This window comes from Polypterus senegalus, chromosome 13, assembly GCF_016835505.1.
Source record: "Polypterus senegalus isolate Bchr_013 chromosome 13, ASM1683550v1, whole genome shotgun sequence".
Classification (NCBI taxonomy): domain Eukaryota; kingdom Metazoa; phylum Chordata; class Cladistia; order Polypteriformes; family Polypteridae; genus Polypterus; species Polypterus senegalus.
The window spans coordinates 83,528,696-83,549,653 of NC_053166.1; the positions used below are offsets into that span (position 1 = coordinate 83,528,696).

The 20,958-nt window shown below is 38.9% G+C and overlaps 2 protein-coding genes across 7 annotated transcripts in view; one reads left to right on the forward strand and one right to left on the reverse strand.

Annotated features, from left to right (window-relative positions):
• ppp3ca (protein phosphatase 3, catalytic subunit, alpha isozyme) overlaps positions 1-20,958 on the reverse strand; it is a 442,233-nt gene that overhangs the window by 237,445 nt on the left and 183,830 nt on the right. The gene's annotated exons all lie outside the window — the stretch shown is intronic.
• LOC120542611 (proteasome inhibitor PI31 subunit-like) lies at positions 19,458-20,270 on the forward strand. Its single transcript, XM_039775185.1, has one exon. It carries the CDS (start codon positions 19,458-19,460, stop codon positions 20,268-20,270), a length of 813 nt encoding a protein of 270 aa, XP_039631119.1.

Genomic DNA, 20,958 nt, shown 5'->3' on the forward strand with positions numbered 1-20,958 from the left:
GCAATTGTGCACTAAATGATGTAATCATAGAGAAAATTGAAAAACCCATGCTTTACGTCTTTCTTTTTGTTATAGATCAAAGTTTAAAAGAATTTTGTATTACAGAAAGCTCAACTAAAATCACTCATTACATTTGTTTGCAATGCTTTCATGCAACTGCAAGTACTTTATGCAATCCTGGTCTGGAATGTTTGTCTTCATGTGAAGTATAAGTCTGGTCTGAGCCACAATAAACAAGAGAAGAAAAAGAAAAAGAAACAAGGCCACAGGCATTTAAAAAAAATAGAAAGGTGTTGGTTGAGAGCACTGCAGGATTTTTATACCTTTTTAGTAATTAAATCTGCACTTTTATGAGTATTTGAGAAGTAAAAGTGTTCAACATGTTTTGTCAATGCAGGAAAGTTTAATAAATCATTTTTTTCTGTGAAAGCACAATGTTAATGCTTCAGTGACAAGTTCTTGAAAGCAAAACCACTAGATGTTGCCCCAATATTTTAGCACATATTAGTATGAATTCCACCAAGTGTTGAGTGTCATTTTCACAACCACAAAAGATTTAAGTGAAATATACTATTTTTTTCTTATTGGATACAGTATATTAGATATTAACTTATCATAACTTAAGAATTTTTATATTGCATTGTGCCATTTAAGACAAATTCCAGCCCCAGGTTTCATTCAGCTAAAAAGAAACCTATTAGCAGATGTGAAGTGTAAGGACTAGAAGAAGAAAAAAAAAATCAGAATCGGCATGTCAGTAACACTGTCACCAAATCCAAAAAATTAACTAGAAAGCAAAATTAAAAAAAAAAAACTGCCTAAAATTCTTTCATCAGGAAAACTATAACACATGCAGATTAAATGGATTCAATGAATGGACCATAACCCGGATGCTTCAGTCCTTTGATGTCTGTCTTCCTCATTGCATATATTTTGTCCCATAAATGTAGTATGGTTGACACCAATGACTTTTCTTCAGACTGCTATTTAGACCTCCTCTGCAACACTTACATTTTTTGTAAAATGTCTACTTTTCTATTTCTATCCATATTTTTAGTTCTTGGTGTCATTTAGAGTCTTTTCTGATTAGGCCTCCAAGGTAGAAGAAATGTTTGACCTTTTCAATAGAGTGTCCTCATAAACCTTTATTTCTAGCTTGATTTTTCATACCTCCAGAAGATCCTGAAACTGTCAGTATAAATGTAAAAGAGACACATTAAGAAAATTATTCTTCCTTCAATGTTTTTGCAGCCATCTACCCAGTTTGGGGTCATGGGCGGTTAGAATCTAAAACAGCAAAATTGAGTGTCAGACAGGAAGCAGCCCTTAATGGGGAGGTAGTTTAAGTAAAGTAACTCCTGTAAACATAAACAAGAAAAAGGGAAAAAAAAACTGTAGAAAAGTGTTTTTGTATGCACACCTCATTTTAGAAAGACAAGAGAGATGCAAGGATTTTTCTTATATCAGGTCAAGACAGACTTACTGTTTTAACAAAATTACGTCATGCAAAATCTGTCTATGTACAAGAAATAACATGCTGTTGCATAATTAGTTTAAAATTCCAGTTAGAGAGCTGAAGCAAGCAGGTAATATCTGCCTAATTTAAAAATTATTTAAAATTGTAATTGACACGTTAAGAGGTAACAAGCAGATTTAGCTTTGATGTTCACCAAAACAGATTTGCATTAGTTGAGCTATCTATTATTATAGATGTGAGTTTACTGTACTAATATATGACAGGACAATTGTTTTTTTTTATGTAGATGGAGGGAGGACATGAAGACTCCTCACAGATGATGGCTAGGTACAGGAAATGAAATTAAATCAAACATAAGCTTTGAAAAAAAAAAGTGCACCATTGTGCATGTAAATGAAAATAAATCATGAAAGACAGAATGAACAAATCACAAAAATAACTTTGGATCGTCCCCTTAATGTTTAAAACTGTACAGAAGACCTTTTGTCTAGCTACGGCTATTTACTTAAAAAGTCTTCCTGTAACTGAAAGGGCTGCTTACCCTGATTTGCTCATTATAGTTTATGACATTACTAATTCTCCTTCACCTTTGGGGCACCTCTTCAAAACCTGTCTATAAAGCTCCTTTGGTCCTGATATTCAAATCCTGACTCATCAGTATCTCCCTGCTTGTGTTTTCTAAAACTGACTTTTACTTATTCAGCCTATGATATTAATGCTTATTGTCTGACTCATTGCAATGCTGATGATCTTTGGGACATTTGTTATTGGTTCTAAATGCTGTCTGGTATCTTCCATGCTGTCTTTTGACGTGTTGTGCCCTTAATTAGATGAATTTGTCTTGAAAATTGATGGAGCTCACTGTGCTCTGCAAGAAAATAGAATAAATGTGACCAAAAAAAGTAACATTTTAAGATATTATTGAAAACTAGCTGAAGCCCACCATAGCATATGGCGGTGTAAGAACAGGAATGGAAAATTGGTGAGAAAGGAATTCAGTATAACAAAGGCTTAGGAAACCACCGTCGCAGTATAACGAAAATAGCAAGGAGCGAAACCAACGCCAATGGTCGAGAGAGTACCTTCCTGTAGCAGGCTACGGAAAACATAGACATACAGTGCATCCAGAAAGTATTCACAGCGCATCACTTTTTCCACATTTTGTTATGTTACAGCCTTATTCCAAAATGGATTAAATTAATTTTTTTCCTCAGAATTCTACACACAACACCCCATAATGACAACGTGAAAAAAGTTTACTTGAGTTTACTTTATTAAAAATAAAACAAACTGAGAAATCACATGTACATAAGTATTCACAGCCTTTGCCATGAAGCTCAAACTTGAGCTCAGGTGCATCTTGTTTCCCCTGATCATCCTTGAGATGTTTCTGCAGCTTAATTGGAGTCCACCTGTGGTAAATTCAGGTGATTGGACATTATTTGGAAAGGCACACATCTGTCTATATAAGGTCCCACAGTTGACAGTTCATGTCAGAGCACAAACCAAGCATAAAATCAAAGGAATTGTCTGTAGACCTCCGAGACAGGATTGTCTCGAGGCACAAATCTGGGGAAGGTTACAGAAATATTTCTGCTGCTTTGAAGGTCCTAATGAGCACAGTGGCCTTCATCATCTGTAAGTGGAAGAAGTTCGAAACCACCAGGACTCTTCCTAGAGCTGGCCGGCCATCTAAACTGAGCGATCAGGGGAGAAGGGCCTTAGTCAGGAAGGTGACCAACTCTGTCAGAGCTCCAGAGGTTCTCTGTGGAGAGAGGAGAGCCTTCCAGAAGGACATCCATCTCTGCAGCAATCCACCAATCTGGCCTGTATAGTAGAGTGGCCAGACGGAAGCCACTCCTTAGTAAAAGGCACATGGCAGCCCGCACCTGAAGGACTCTCAGACCATGAGAAACAAAATTCTCTGTTCTGATGAGACAAAGATTGAACTCTTTGGTGTGAATGCCAGGCATCACGTTTGGAGGAAACCAGGCACCGCTCATCACCAGGCCAATGCCATCCCTACAGTGAAGCATAGTGGTGGCAGCATCATGCTGTGGGGATGTTTTTCAGTGGCAGGAACTGGGTGACTAGTCAGGATAAAGGGAAAGATGACTGCGGCAATGTACAGAGACATCCTGGATGAAAACCTGCTCCAGAGCGCTCTTGACCTCAGACTGGGGCGACGGTTCATCTTTCAGCAGGACAACAACCCTAAGCACACAGCCAAGATATCAAAGGAGTGGCTTCAGGACAACTCTGTGAATGTCCTTGAGAGGCCCAGACAGAGCCCAGACTTAAATCCAATTGAACATCTCTGGTGAGATCTTAAAATGGCTGTGCGCTGACACTTCCCATCCAACCTGATGGAGCTTGAGAGATTCTGCAAAGAGGAATGGGCGAAACTGGCCAAGGATAGCTGTGCCAAACTTGTGGCATCATATTCAAAAAGACTTTAGGCTGTAATTGCTGCCAAAGGTGCATCAACAAAGTATTGAGCAAAGGCTGTGACTCAGACTGCTTTCTTCCATTTCCGAAACCTTTCTAGACTTTGTCCTGTTCTTACACAACACAATACTAAAGTATTGGTTAATGCCCGAGTCACCTCACGTATAGATTACTGTAATGGTATTCTATCTGTCATCCCACAAAAACTTATCCATCGCTTAAAATTTATTCAAAATTCTGCTGCCAGGATAATAACCTGCTGTTCTAAATCCACTGAACATACTACACCTATTCTCTCTCAACTTCACTGGCTCCCTGTTAATTACAGAATACAATACTAAATACCGCTCTTAACATTTAAAGCTCTCCACAACCTCACTGATCTCCTACAGACTGACACTCGTCTCGCTCACTCTTTCTCATCTGTAGCTGTACTTTCTGTACAATACATCAAACTCTGTGCTATGTGAGCTCGAGCGTCTCTCATAGTGCTCCTCAACTCAGGAATTCTCTTCTCTCTCATATACATCAGGTCGATTCAATAACACATTTTAAAACTACCCTCAAAACAAAAATCTTTTCAAACTGGCATACCAGTTGTGAATTTTGCAATGTTACTGCCAGTTATCTTTGTTTGTTTGCTAATTATTGCTGTTTGATCGCGAGCGACGGTGGACATGGAAGTAGGATTAGAGATGGTGGGCGGGGCTCTGTTATACGTATCCCTTGGTCTTAGAGTTGGTGGGCGGGGCTTTGTGAGTTGGTGGGCGTGGCTCTCTGTCTTATGTGCGCTCTGTCTTGCTTGCCCTTAGTTACAGTTGGTGGGCGGGGCTCTGTCGAGCGTATCTCATGGTCTTAGAGTTGGCGGGCGTGGCTCTCTGTCTTAGTGAATTATATATATAGATGCTTTTTGTGAAACTTCAAATAAAAAAGACATATTTTTGTAGAAATGCCCATTAATCCCAAAACATTAAAAAATTGAAACAGTAAAAAAACGGAATAAATAAAAATAAAAAAGACTTGTTTTAATTTGTTAAAGTGCAGAATTATATACATTTTTAGTTTGCATTATACATTTTCTTGGCAGTGTATTTCATTTCCTGTATTCTCATATATTGTTAACTAGCAAAATGCCTGTGCTTCGCAGCAGAGAAGTAGTGTGTTAAAGAAGAAATGAAAAAGAAAAGGAAACATTTTAAAAATAACGTAACAATGATGTAATTGTTTTGTCATTGTCATGAGTGTTGCTGGCATATATATATGCTGTCATATATATATATATATATGTATACACACACACACATACATCTAAACATATATATATATTTATATATATAGCAAAATACCCACGATTTGCAGCGGAGAAGTAGTGATGAAAAAAAAATGGAACATTTTAAAAATAACATAACATGATTGTAAATGTAATTATTTTGTGACTGTTATGAGTGTTGCTGTCATCAAGGATTTGATTATCATTATTTCTTTCAATCAGGTTTGTATTTGGAGGATGTGTTGTGTTCAAGTTACATTCTGTGTCTGTCAACCGTTGTAAAGATAACAGGTTTCATTCACTACCCATCGGTACTCTTATCTGAGACATCACACACTGCATGCATGGGTTTTTTTTACACTGTCTTCCTTTAGCTGGACATTGACTTTTTCCACCGTGTGCTTTGTTTCTGCAATAGCTGCACTTATAAATATGCTTGTATGCGTACTGCGTTGACAGTCAGTTCACGTGAGCCGCTTGGAGCACATGCATCGAAGGTTGTTTGCATAAGCACAGTCCTTCACCCGCGAATATTGACGACATTGACTTTTTCCACCGTGTGCTTTGTTTCCGCAGTAGCTGCACTTATGAATATGCTTGTATGTGTACTGCGTTCACAGTCAGTTCACATAAGCCGCTCGGAGTACATGCATCGAAGATCGTTTGTATAAGGACAGTCCTTCACCCGCGAATATTGACCTTATATGGGCAGGCACTCAATTACGTGGGAGGCGTGATGACGCGACACGCAACTCCGCCTCCCACGGCCATTGAGCTGCAGTCTATTACAGTATATGGGCAAAAATAGGTTCCAGTTATGACCATTATGCATAGAATTTCGAAATGAAACCTGCCCAACTTTTGTAAGTAAGCTGTAAGGAATGAGCCTGCCAAATTTCAGCCTTCTACCTACACGGAAAGTTGGAGAATTAGTGATGAGTGAGTGAGTGAGTGAATCAGTGAGTCAGTCAGTCAGTGAAGGCTTTGCCTTTTATTAGTATAGATTTTGTGGCTCACTGAATTAAATCACACAAAATAAAATGCTTTGATTTATTAAGTACTGTATGGATTAGTGTTGTATGACACAGACCATATAAGAGTACCAAAAGAGAAATATTTATTGTGCAAAATATTTTACTTAGAATAACCTCAGAGGCACTTTAGTAAATCCAGGCCTGCACATAAAATAGGCTCTGAATTTTGTTAAGGGATATGTTTGGTATTTTTCAAGTTAAAGTTATATCTTAACAAACATGGTACAATATATATGTATTTACCACATGAAACTGTGTTCTAAAGTTAAACGTTTCCTATAAATTAAAAAAATATATATACATATCCAGTTCTGGCATTTTGCAATGAATACTATGGGGCTCCAACAGAAAATAAGAGCATAAAAATGTACTAAATACGTCCTTTTTGAATTTCGATAAAAGAAAACTTGTCTTCCGTGTTTCCAATGCAAGTTTGTGACAACAAAAGGGACATAATCATTTTATCGTATATTCCTGGTACTATTTTTCTCAAGGTAAGGATACATTTTATAGTCGCTTATGTAATTTCTCACATAATTGTGGAAGATGAGGAGATAATGGGATCATAAACTCACCACACAGAAAAACTGGTCTTCCCAGCTATATCTTATCTAATTACATATAGTCATGGCCGAAATTATCGGCATCCCTGGGATTTTCCCAGAAAATGCACCATTTCTGCCAGAAAATTGTTGCAATTACAAATGTTTTGATATACACGTTTATTTCCTTTATGTGCATTGGAACAACACAAAAAAACAGAGAAGAAAAGCCAAATCTGACATCACGTTACACAGAGCTCCAAAAATGGGCCAGACAAAATGATTGGCACCTTTTCAAAATTGTGGGGAAATTGTTTTATTTCAAGCATATGATGCTCGTTTGAACTCACCTGTGGCAAGAAACAGGTGCTGGCAATATAGCAATCACACCTGAAGCCAGTTAAAATGGAGAAAAGTTGACTGAACCTTTCTGTTGAGCAGAGAATTCTCTGAGGAGTTGAGAACAAAAATTGTGGAAAAATATCAACAATCTCAAGGCTACAAGTCCATCTCCAGAGATCTTCGTGTTCCTTTGTCCACTGTGCGCAACATAATCAAGAAGTTCACAACACATGGCACTGTAGCTAATCTCCCTGGACATGGACGGAAGAGAAAAACTGATAAAAGACTGCAACGAAGTATAGTCCAAATGGTAGATAAACAGCCCCAATCAACTTCAAAACATATTCAAGCTGTTCTGCAGACTCAGGGTGCAACAGTGTCAGTTTGACATCTGAATGAAATGAAACACTATGGCAAGAGAGCCAGGAGGACCCCACTGCTGACACAGAAACATAAAAAAGACAAACTGGAGTTTGCCAAAATGCACTTGAGGAAGCCAAAATCCTTCTGGGTGAACGTCTTGTGGACAGATGAGACGAAGGTAGAGCTTTTTGGTAAAGCTCATCATTCTACTGTTTACAGAAAACAGAATGAGGCCTACAAAGAAAAGAACACAGTACCTACAGTCAAACATGGTGGAGGTTCTAAGATGTTTTGGGGATGTTTTGCCGCCTCTGGCACTGGATGCTTTGACTGTGTGCAAGGCATCATGAAATCTGAAGACTACCAAAAGATATTGGGGGTGCAATGTAGGGCCCAGTGTCAGAAAGCTGGGTCTGAGTCAGAGGTCATGGGTGTTCCAGCAGGACAATGACCTCAAACATACCCCTAAAAGCACCCAGAAATGGTTGAAGACAAAGCGCTGGAGAGTTCTGAAGTGGCCAGCAATGAGTTAGGATCTAAATCCAAATGAACACTTATGGAGAGATCTCAAAATTGCTGTTAGGAGAAGGTGCCCTTCAAATCTGAGAGACCTTAAGCAGTTTGCAAAAGAAGAGTGGTCGGAAATTCCAGTTGAGAGGTGTAACAAGCATGTTGATGGTTATAGGAAGCGCTTGATTGCAGTTATTTTTTCCAAAGTGCGTGCAACCAAATATTAAGTCGAGAGTGCCAATAATTTTGTCCAGCCCGGTTTTTGAGTTTTGTGTGAAATGATGTCAGATTTGGCTTTTTTTCTCAGTTTTTTTGTGTTGTTCCAATGCACATAAAGGAAATAAACATGTGTATACCAAAACATTTGTAACTGCAACAGTTTTCTGGGAGAAATGGTGCATTTTCTGGGAAAATTCCAGGAGTGCCGATAATTTCGGCCATGACTGTATAACTCCTCTGGGGCACCAAAGAACAGCTGCAGTTTTGTCTGTCATGGACAGCACCAGTTTGCGGATGTAGGTGACATCAATTTTTATTCACTCTTCCAGGACCAAATCCTGTAGTTCAGCCACATTAGTTGGATGGCTCCACCAGTGTTACACTCATTGCTCCAAATACTTAGTCTCACAGATTTTTCTATGGGATTTAAATATGTGGATTTGTGGATCTGTGGAATGCTTCAGATTTTGTGCATCTGTGGAATGCTTCAGAGTATTCTTTGTGCCAATGACACACTGTTGTCACCTTAGAATACCAGGGTCGCAATTCTGTGTTGACTATGGAGATGAAGTACAAAAGGTAGCACAGTGTCACCCAGAAGCCCAATGCAGCCCTTTTGGCTGAAGTGCAGTGTTTACACAACCAAACAACCCATTGCCTCATAACTGAAACAACCCCCAGAACATCAAAGAATCTTTTCACACTTGAACAGCACCTTGCTCAGCACCCTAAAGCTTCAAGTGGTTTACAATGTACCCGTTACCTCACATCAAGGGAGTAAAAGCAGAAATGTAACTTACCAGACTAGATAACATACAGTATTTCCATATCTCAACATTCTGATGTATGTGGCTCTGCATCCATAGTTACTGTGCTGATTTGTGAATAGCTGTTAGCAAGAGCCTTTTCTGTGGTGCTCTGCACCAGAAATCTAAGTATACAGTTCCCTTCTGAATGTTCGTTCATAAATGGATTGTTGAGTCTGCACTGACTATCTGCAGCAATTCTTGCTTGATGGCAGAGCAGTTTGTTTTGTCCCTATTGCCACTACTCCAAGTTGGTTGCTGTCAAGTTCCTATTTGACAAAAGAACATCCACAAAAGGACTGGAAGGTGAATTAAGCAGCTTGGGCTTGCTGCATCTTTCAGGGGAGACAAAACAGTCTACCAGAGTGCTACCCTTGAAAGCAAGATTAACTACGAGAGAAATCACAGAGAGTGAGCAAAAAAAAAACAACATACAATTCCCTAACATATTTTTGTTTAATTGTAGGACTTTAGTTGAGTTTTCCCTTTCATATTTGAAAATTTGCACACCTTACTGAGTGCCTAGTCACCTGCTATAGAGGAGATGTGTTGATGGTTCATGCTGCAGCCATCATCTCACAACCAGCAACAATTGTTATAGACAACATGTCAGTTCTAATCAAGAAAATTGCACAAAACAGGTGATGGCCACATGAAAAAGGTAAACAAAATGGCAACACAGTGCTGTTATGAAAACAACAAAAATTATTAACGGTGTAAATATAAATAAAAAATATTCCAAAAATAAAATAAAATAAAATTAATCAGTAACAAATAATAACAGGCTCTTGAAAGTTGCTCTTTTATACTGCCAGAGAATTATTGTTTCTCTTTCTGACTTAATATACAGACAATGCTGACTGTTACGAGATACAGAGTTTCCTGGGATTAAGGTGAGCAAAAGATGCAGCAAGAAATGACCACACAGATCAAAAATCGTAGTCAAGGACAGGCAGGGGCCTTTACTGAAAAAGATCGTCCTACCAAAACCAAATTGCAAACCCAAAATGAAAGTCAACAGCAAATGAAATAAACACAACCCTAGAGCTAGAGCCTATTTGAAATTGGAACTGAATTACGTGTATCCACTGAGGAATACCGAGAGTCGTGATGTTGCCATATTTATAGCATTACCTTCTCAGGATGGCAACACGGTGTCGCAGTGGTAGCGCTGCTGCCCCACAGTAAGAAGACCTGGGTTCGCTTCCTGGGTCCTCCCTGCGTGGAGTCTGCATGTTATCCCCGTGTCTGCGTGGGTTTCCTCCCACAGTCAAAAGACATGCAGGTTAGGTGCATTGGCGATCCTAAATTGTCCCTAGTGTGTGCTTGGTGTGTGTGTGTGTATGCCCTGCCTGGGGTTTGTTCCTGCCTTGCACCCTGTGTTGGCTGGGATTGGCTCCAGCAGACCCCCGTGATCCTGTGTTAGGATATAGTGGATTGGAAAATGACTGACTGACTGATGACATCCTCAGGATGCCAGAAACACAACTAAGATGGTCACAAGATGCTACTTGGAGCTCCGCAAAACAAAAACTTAAAGAAAATAGACTTTCTCAAAATTAGTTAAAATAAACAGACTTCAAATTTGTAATGCTAAACTGAAAACAATCATAAAACAAGTTGAAATACAACTATAGAACATGCTTACTATCACAGCTTACGTCATGTGACTTGAGCTTAGACTCCAAGTATGCATCCTAGATATGAATAGAATTCTGGACAGGTCATTTTTTTGTGAATTGTTATTCTGATGTTAAATTTTGAACATGAAAGCAACAGGTACCAAAATTGATTTTTGGAAAAAAATAGCAGATCAAATACTAAAAGGAGTAAAACAACCTTGTCATCCCACCCAAATCACCTCATAAAAGGGGTCCCAGTAGAATTCAAAACCATTGATTCCTTTGTAGAGTAACAGGGTACAGGGCAAGTTCAATGTTGTCATACATCTCTGTGAGTGCATTGATTCATCCATCCATTATCCAACCCGCTCTATCCTAACTACAGGGTCATGGGGGTCTGCTGGAGCCAATCCCAGCCAACACAGGGCGCAAGGCAGGAAACAAACCCCAGGCAGGGCGCCAGCCCACCACAGGCATTGATTCAGATCTTCCTAAAGATATTGCCAGTGTTGACAAGAAAATGACCTATTAAACAAGACTACTAAAATAAGTGAAATTATTCACTGCTTTAAAATGCCTAGCATTAAGAGGCATATCCAGAAAAATAAAAAAATACACTTACATAGTCAAACATGCTTGGCACCACCCCACTGCACCTTTGTGGGGGGGCTACACTTTTGTTTACCATTGGCCTTGTTCAGACTCGCATTATACTGTGCAGTTCTCACTTTCTTGGAGTCTCTTAGGACCGTTTCGACTGCACTGAAATGTATTTACTGGGGAGCCTCATTGGGGTCCCAGCTCTTCTGCCTTAAAGGGTTCCAGATCTGCCATGCATCACAACATATAAGTATATCTTGTATATTTATTTTACTCTTTCTTCTCTGTTAGTCACACCTTTCATTGTTTTCTAGATTCCACTCATATTATGCAGAAGTGCCAAGGGTCCACATCCAAATATACAGTACACCATTAATAATTTACTATGTGACATATAAGCATAATGGAAATCTATGACATAGATCATTTCTGTCAGCTTTTTTTAAGTTCTGATTAATGGAAGTCTAATATACTGTGCAGAGTGTCATATTAATCTTCAGACTTCATCAGGCCATCCATCCATCCATTTTCATTACCTGTTCAATCTACTAGGAGTCACGCTTTGCCAGAGCCAATCCCCAAAACAACAGGGAGAAGTGTAATAGGTTGCAAAAACACTTCACACTTTTTTTCTCCTTCTTTTAGTTTGCATATACTGAAAAACTGATCCATAAATATATTTTAATTAAAACTGAAACCTGGCAACAACTTCTTCATGTACTGTACAGTTGGTCCAGACCAGGGTCCCATTCAGAAGAAGGACGACCCTCCCTGCCTCCTCCTCTGACTGAAAAGAGAACAGTCCTCCAGTGGCATTTTCCTCCAAGTTATTGTAATATTTTCCATTGGTTTCACATAACACTAAATGAAACGCACAATATTTTTTATTGTAACTAAAGTATGATATTTTTAAGATAACACTAGAACACTGATTTATTTGCATTATTACTTTCACAAAGATTTTATGGCTTGTGACTGAATCAGCCTAAGTCATTAAACAGATTTTTTTTTTATCTGTACACATCATTTGCATTTTTTTTGAATTTGTAACTAAAGAAGATCATCCTTCCTTTCATCCTTTAAGCAGCTGCCACAGAAGTGAAGTGGTTTCATTAAGGTATGTCCCAAGATGAATAGCTGTGGAATTGTAAATATTGGCACTTGATTGTAACCCTGTAGGTCACTATATTCATTGCAACGCAGTGAAGTCCAGAGGCCAGAAAGTGGGTGATTGGTAACCACGTCATTAATGAAACCTGGTGCTTCCTTGCAAATGCTTGGGTTGCTTCACATAGTATTTTCTGATGGTTTGTTTATGTTAACACTAATATGCAAGCATAGCTACAACATAGGTTTTCCTGTTATTTATGGTAAAATTACATTTCTTAGTTATTTGTAGTTAGGTAGGGCATTATACTTACTGAAAGCACTTAAAATAGTTTGCACTTTGCTGATATGTTTTCAGGGGCGGGTGGCATGGTGGCACAATGGCTAGTACTGCTGCATCATCAATTCAGCTTTCTCAGTTGGATTCACAGGCCTGGTTGCTACCTATATGGCTTTTGTATTTCTTCCTTTCTCTGTGGGCACTACTGTGTTCCTCCTAGACCTATAATGTATGTTGGAAGAAATTGCAATTATGTGTGAGTATGTGTGAGTGGAATATGTTTGAGTGGATCTTATGATGTACTTGTGCCCCTTAAAGGTTTGCTTTCTGCTTCTTGTCCAAAGCATCTAAGATAAAATGTGTATGCCTTCAACCCTGTCTTGGACTAAACAGGTTGGTCAATGTTTTATGTTTAACAGTGGCACAGTGGTTCACTATTTGCATGAGAAACCATATGTGCCATTGGATGGACAAGCCTGAATCCAATACTGATAAAGACAGTTACATGGATGAATGTTACATTTACATGCATCTATCCATCTGTCTATCTGTCGTAACAGACAGCAGGCAATGGCTGTCATCTCTGCAGGGATAGGTTCCAGTTCTTTGCATGGCCAGAAAGGCAGGAGAAGAAAAAAAGCAGGAAGAAAGGATGTTCCCTTCCAGATGATTACTTACACAGGCGCCCCTGCCAGGATAGGTTTGGGTTCCTTACCTGGACGGGAGGCTAATATAATGGTAGAATTGGGGGGAGTTAACCTGCTCTGACTACATGCTCATACATTAGACAGCAGCAACCTTGGGTTAGGATTACCACATGGGCATATGCAAGGCATACTGGGATCTGAGGTCCCAAGGGGTTAGGTGAGAGCTGCCAGGGGCGCTGCTGGGATTCACAATCCCTATTTTAATGGAATGTCATTTTACATGGAAATGCTTCCAGCAGACAATGCACCAAAAGTGCTCCCAGGTCATAGATAAAACAAACCAATAGACCTCATCCAGGCAAGCTGGATTTGGGTGTGCAGAATAAACAAAGCCCAGAAAGAAAGAAAGAAAGAAAGAAAGAAAGAAAGAAAGAATTGTGTTGTGCCATTATTGTAAAGCTATCTTTATAATGTTTGATTGTAATAAACTGCATTTGCACCTGGGACTTGTGTCTGGGGTGCTGCAGTGCCCCCTACTAGTCACCCTATCTGTGCCCTAAATCTTATATAATAAGAATATTTTGATGTTAAGTTAAATATGGCTGTGTTGAGTTGCCTTGAGATGTGCTAGAAGTCGATGGTTAAGTGATCTGCTCTGCTAATGAAACTCAGCATTACAAAACATATTAAACATTTCAAACCAGCCCTCCTGTATTAACAAGTAACAGGTAACTTGATCAAAAAACACCATACATCCATTAAATCAGTAAAAAGATGCAGAAGAAGATTGCAAATGTTACAAAACCAGTCATCCTTGTTTGGAATCCAGAGCAGCACCTGCAAAGTTCTGCCATCTATATAACAACTGAAGATGACCACTTGTCTCCTTTCTGTGCCCTTCTCATACTGTAGACGCAAATAACATCTTGGCATAGCCATTTATTGCAGATAATCAACCTGCTCTCCTTGTGAGTTCAGTCACAATAGGTTTTTTTTATTGGACTGTTCATTTTCCTCCTAGGTGTCAATAATGACATTATGCCCAAAATTGAAAGAGCAGATATCAATGGCAGTTAAAATTCAGACAAGCTTATAAAGTAAGGCAAACCTCTGACACTGGAGTGAAACAAGACAAGAGGCAATTTTCTGACCCACATCATCCTACATCCGTAATTACAGTTCACTCTAAGTCTTGTCACTGTTAAAATTCTTTCTGCCTGTTACAGCACATGGCCTTTGAACATGTGAAAAATATAATCCTGCATAGTGCTACAATTTGTACAATCTTCACTCTGTTGCAAGAACATTGATTTGAGAGGTTATTTTCTGTAGGGTTTTTGCACTCATTTCTGTTTTAATTAATTGATTTAATTCTGTGAGATTCAAATTTGCTAGCTTAAACGATGTCCATGTTATCTTCTCCTTCCTTGATGATGGGACTCGCCCGCTGGCTGTTCAACACTGAAACAACTCATTGGATGACATTTTCACTCGGATTGAATATTCACTTGTCTGTGTGCCTTGCTCTTTAACTAATTGGGTAGAAGTAGTTCTCTTTTTTTAAAAAGAGAGATACACTTTATCATTGGCAGGTAATGGAGCAATTCAATGGCTCTGTGCCCTTACAACGTTGACAGTTTGGCAGAAGGACAAAGTTAAAAAAGGCAGCAGTGATTTCAGAAGAGTAGTATGATTTTTGTCTAAACCTTGGTTAAAAAAACAACATATGCCAATTCCTCTTGAAATTCAAGATACCCCAGCCCCAGTGTGCAAACTACATACTAACTAAGCCTCGACTGGGATTTACTCCAGTATGGAGCTGAAAGGTAGAAACATTAACACATCTATCACTGTGATGCTAGTCAAGCCTGTTTTCCTTTCATATTCTTCAATTCTCTAATCTTTGTATACCTGTGTCAGCAGATAAAATTTTGTACAGAACAAAACACACACAGAGAATTACCTTCATATTTTGCCAGATGTATAACCTCTCTGAAAGAGAGAAAGTCACATATTTCCATTACAAGCTGAACTACTTCTATATACACCAATCAGCCATAATATTAAAACCAGCGAAAGGTGAAGTGAATAACAATGATTATCTTGTTACTGTGACACCTGTCAAGGGGCGGGATGTATTAGACAGTAAGTGAACAGTATGTTCTTGAAGGTGATGTGTTGCAAGCAGGAAAAATGGGCAAGTGTAAGATCTGAACGACTTTGACAAGGCCCAAATTATGATGGCTAGACAACTGGGTCAGAGCACCTTCAAAAAGGAAGGTCTTGTGGGGTGTTTGTTGTATGCAGTCATTAGTACCTGAAAAAAGTGGTGCAAATAATGACAATTATTAGGGTTGTATGTGTCCAAGTCTCTTTGAGACATGTGAGGAGCAAAGGCTAGCCTATATGGCTCACAGTAGAGCTACTGTACTTGTAGCACAAATTGCTGAAAAACCCTAGCCATGAGAGAATGATGTCAGAACACACAGTGCATCGAAGTTTGCTGTTTTTGGGGCTACGTAGCAACAGACTGGTCAGAGTACCCATACTGACCCCTCTCTGCCAGCAAAAGCACCTGCAAAGGGCACAAGTGTCAGCAATGGACCATAGAGTGATGAAAGAAGGTGGAATGGTCTCATATATCTTGGTTTCTTAAAGATTGTGTTGATGGCTGGGTGTGTGTGCATCGGTTTCCTGATGAAGAGATAGCAGCAGGATACACTACGGGAAGAAGGAAAGCCAGTGGAGGCAGTGTGATACTCTGGGCAATGTTCTGCTGGGAAACCTTGGGTCCTGAAATTTATGTGGATGTTATTTTGCCATGTACCACCTTACCTAAAGATTGTTGACAACCATGTACATGCCTTTGTGTTAACAGTATTCCTTGTTGACAGTGGCTTCTTTCAAAAGCATAATGTGCTATGCCACACTACAAAAAATGTTCAGGAATGGTTTGAGGAACATGTCAGAGTGTTTACTTGACCTCACAATTTTCCAGATTTCCGATCAAGTATCTGTGAGTTGTGCTAGAAGAACAAGTCCAATCCATGGAGGTCCAACCTCACAACTTACAGGACTTCAAGGATTTGCTTGTAATGTCTTGGTACCAGATACCACAGGACAACTTTAGAGGTCTTGTGGAGTCCATTCCTCACTGATGGTATGAGATTGGACCACCCCAATATTTGACAGGCGGCTTAAATGTTGTAGCTGATTGTGAATGCAACGGAAATTTATATTTGGCTCTTTTTATAAATCTGCACATACATTTCCCTTGCATTTATATATATATATTGTATGTATCTAGGGTTAGCAGCGGGGCAAACACCTCAGGAAGTGCTTTGCTCAGAAAGGCATTTTCGTGTTTTTTTTAGCTAGAGGGTTATGCCCCCTCCTAGCTCACCCCCTTCCCCCCCACAGGGCGTGCTGGGCACCAGCCACTTCATATCTCTGCCGCTCGCGTTGTGAAGGGGGGGCTGAATGCACGCTAAGTTGATGCGATCAGATCAGCTGCTGTTTTGCTGTCTTGCTGCTGCTGCCAAGCTGCGTGCTCTGCTTGCGTGTCAATCATTTAAAAGCCTGTGCAGCAGCTGTCCTTTTGTCTCACTGTCTTGTCTCACGGGACGTTAAAGTGTCTTCGAGAAAATCACGTACCGTTTCCTTCCAAGATTTTTTTTTTATAATAGACAGACATTACATATCAATAATAATGTATTGATCAGGCTGGAGATGCAGAGGGCCATGTGGCTGAACAGCTACTAAGCACTGTGCTTCAGAAGGCACAGTATATTATACAAGTGAAACATCTAAGCGAGAGGAGGAAGTCCCAGTAAAAGGGTGGAAGAAGTGCGTGAGACGGGTTTGAGTATGGAAAGTTGTGGAATGGCAGAACTAGAAAGTTCTGCTCGGCATTGGTGACGGAGTGCAGGAGTCACACGGGGCAGCTGCAGCACAGGTGCAGAGGAGAGGGAGCAGGGAAGTGTGCGTGAACAGTATGGAATGAGTACAGGGAAGTCAGAGTAAAAGAGCAGTGTGATTCTGGGCCATAACACCGAAGCAGAAAACATATTCAAAACACTCAAAATCATTAAATGAGCCTAACACTACTCAACTCACTCCAGTAGACCCACAGACAAGGCTTCACAGCAGCCACGTCAGAATATAGCCATAGCATTTTAACACTTAGTATATACAGACCACAACATTTATCTAAATTCTGTTTGCTGTTGTTATGCTGTACAGTGATGCAATGTTAAAAATGACAGAAAGGTATCATTGCAGACAGAAGCACTTGTCAAACATCATATACATTCATCATTAAGGTTTAGTCACCTTGAATTTCTATTTTCTTTCATGTTCAGTTTCTCTCTCTCTCTCTCTCTCTCTCTCTCTCTCTCAGTCTTCCACAATAATTTTACAGTTTTGTCTAATACATGAAGAGGAATTAGACACTGCAACCCTTAATATTTAAAGTGCATAGAATACAGGTAACCGGAGATGGGTTTTTATGGAGAAATCTTGTGGGCAGAACATTTTCAGCACCAGACTTTGCCACTATTCAGTACAAACTTTTTATCAAGTTCTCCCACATGTGTATTTTCATTTGAGAATACACATCTGACCCCACTAAACCAGGGTGAGACCTGTTCTTTTCACATTATTTGACTGTTATGTCCTGGGTACCCACAGCCCTGGCATCCTCCTGTTCTGCCGGGGTATCAGTATTCATGACTGGGATGGACAAGTGCAAAGAGGATAAAAACAACAAGTATTGTGAGTTGTGTATTTTATTAACGTGTTTGTGACTTTTCTATGCAAGTTTCTGGACCTCTGGTTTCTGAAGTCAAGGAATCTAATTTGGACATTTATTGTGCCATGTCTTATTTCCTGAAGAAGTTGTTGGCTTTTTTTGTGACGCCATTTAGAATGTTAATGGTAACTTACCAGAGTGTTGAAATCCTAGGCATTTGTTAATTGTCAATTTGGAAATATTTTACTCACATTGCTCACATAAGTAAGCCATTCAGAAATCCTTTACTAAAGTAATCAAGTAATGAATATTGTGCTTGTAAATTTAACCCTTTATAATGGTTGCTTCATTTATTTTATATTAAAAACAACTGCAGTACATTGTTTTATGTCAGCATAATACACCTACAGATCAGTCAAATACTACAACAGAAAGATAAAGCGGGTAGGAACTAATGAATCGCATAAAGCCAAAACCATATCATAAGGTTGACAGGTAGCAAAAATGAAATATGCTAGCACTGTCATACGCTTTGAAAACAAAGCAACATCCTTTTCTAAGTACACAGAAGGCTTTGCACTAATATAAGACGTTAGGACATAAAAAAAAAAGTGCAAAAGTGGCAAACCACGCTTTACCTGCTAGTTCAGTTTGTCGATTTGTTCATCTTGACTGCTAACCACTTTTGCCATGATGTTGACTCTTCTCATTGTGAATGAAGAACATTATAATATCAATACATCTTTAAACCTGCATAAACTAATTACAGGGTTGGCAGGGTTCATTACACATTAATAATTGCCTTGAACAAAATAAGCTTCTGTCCATATTACTTGTAAATGACAATATGTTTCTTCTAATAGACTTGTGCTGTAAAAGCCATCACATCAACGGATTGAGAAGATGGATTTAAAAAAAATTCATTGGAATTATACATTGCTAATTAAAATATTAACCTTAATTATAAACTGCATTATCTCCACTGGGTATCTCTCCTGTAATATGCATTTTTACTATAAATGTTACACTAATTAACATTATATATATGTATTTTTTAAGCATAATTCTCTTTACTTGGATCAAATCACTTGTAGTTCATTGGTAAAATCATAACTGCCACACCCACTCATCTTCTCTTTGCTCCACCCACCTTCTTTCTTGATATCTCCTCCCCTCAGAAGTGGGTTGGGTTTCATTATCTCATGAGATTTGTTTTTTTTTTATCAATAAGGTCAGTATAAGAATCAATGTTCACTCTTGTGTGTGTCACTCGGCTCATATGTTCTGGCTAAGTGCGCTGCATGAGGTAGGAATGAAACTGCATGTCTTTTGATGAATAGCATTTCCAGACTTTTGTTTGAGTCTGTGTACTTTTCTTTTGATGGCAGCATACTGGGATTCCATTTAATCTGAAGGCATAAACAAATCATTGTGGTACAGATGGCAGGACTGGAGGTGCTCTACCACTCTGTCCGCCATGACATCACCACTCCACAGGATGCCATAGTGTGCTTTGTGCACTGGGAATTGTTGCAGGCTGACTTTAGGTGCTTGGGTATAGGAGACAGGTCAACGACTACAGATGTGAAATCTGAGCTTCTGCCTGAAAACTGGAACAGTAGCAAGGAACTATACACTTTACGCTATCAGTCAGATGATGAAAAGAACGAAATCCTCATAAAAGCAGTTTTAGTTGATACAAGTCTCATTATAAATATGTTAACCTCCAGATCTGAACAAGTTGCTAATTTGACAATAAATCTGACTGAGCACATTGATATAGAACATCTTCAGGATTTTGGCAGGGTTTACAAAAATATGGCACAACTGAAAAATCTAGTAAAATTAGTTGTTCAACCCACTGTTTCTAAAAGGGCAGATTCCACAGGTAGCTCTAGGAAAACTCGCAGAAAGTCCAGTGGATCCCAATTTGATCAAGATGCACATCCCAGTTCTGCACGTGGTTCACCCCGGAACTCAGATCCAATAAGGTCTGATAACCCAAATCCATTTGCAGCAGGAGGAGCTGACCTGGATCCTTTTGGAGGATGTGAAGGGGGAATGATAGTTGATCCATTGCATTCCGGTTTTCCAAAAGGTGGCTTTGATCCTGCACAAGGTACCCAGGGGGGTCTTCCTCCAGGCTCTGTTCCACCAGGAGCTCGCTTTGATCCATTTGCTCCTATAGGCAGAAATCGACCTGGGCCTGATCCTGATCATTTGCCACCTCCAGGATATGAAGACAATATATAGCTTTTATGATTTTTAAAATAATTTGCTATCTAAACAAAGAGTAATGGACATATAAGCTGTTTTTAGCTTGATATTGTATATTTTCAGTTAAGAAATATAAATGATTGATGTGTTTGCAAAATTACTTTTTTTGAGATTTTCAAAGGAGTCTTTTTCAATAATTATTCTTACTACTCTTTATTGTACTCATTTAAAAATAAATCTCAACTGTTAATAATGCAGTATTGCCTGATAAAGCCTTCTATTCCCATAATAATTCTGCATAAAATATTGACACTTATTACACAAAAGATTAAAGCCAGTATGTTTAACATAGAATAGTGTACTGTACACAATGACTCTATAGATCGTTTAGAAATATAAAGTGCTTATTTATATATTTACTTGAAAAATATGACAATTTAAGATTCTCTGCCTCAGCTACCATAACATGTATGTTTTTCAACATAATAGTCATCCTTTTAATTGCTTTTTCCAATTCTTTATAAAACAGTATGCAATTGTAATGTTTTATTAAAATATTAGATTGCTCTTTGAAACAAATATTTAAAAAATTAAACCTATAAGTCCTATAGAAATATGAGCAACAATTTTCAATCATGATTTTTTACTAGTCACAAAAAATAATTGGTCTTAAGCTGAATTTGCTTTTGTTTTTTCTACTGCTTAATAAATCTAACGCTGATGA

Coding starts and splice junctions, on each gene's coding strand:
- LOC120542611 (XM_039775185.1), top strand. CDS start 19,458: ATGGCAGGACTGGAGGTGCTCTACCACTCTGTCCGCCATGACATCACC.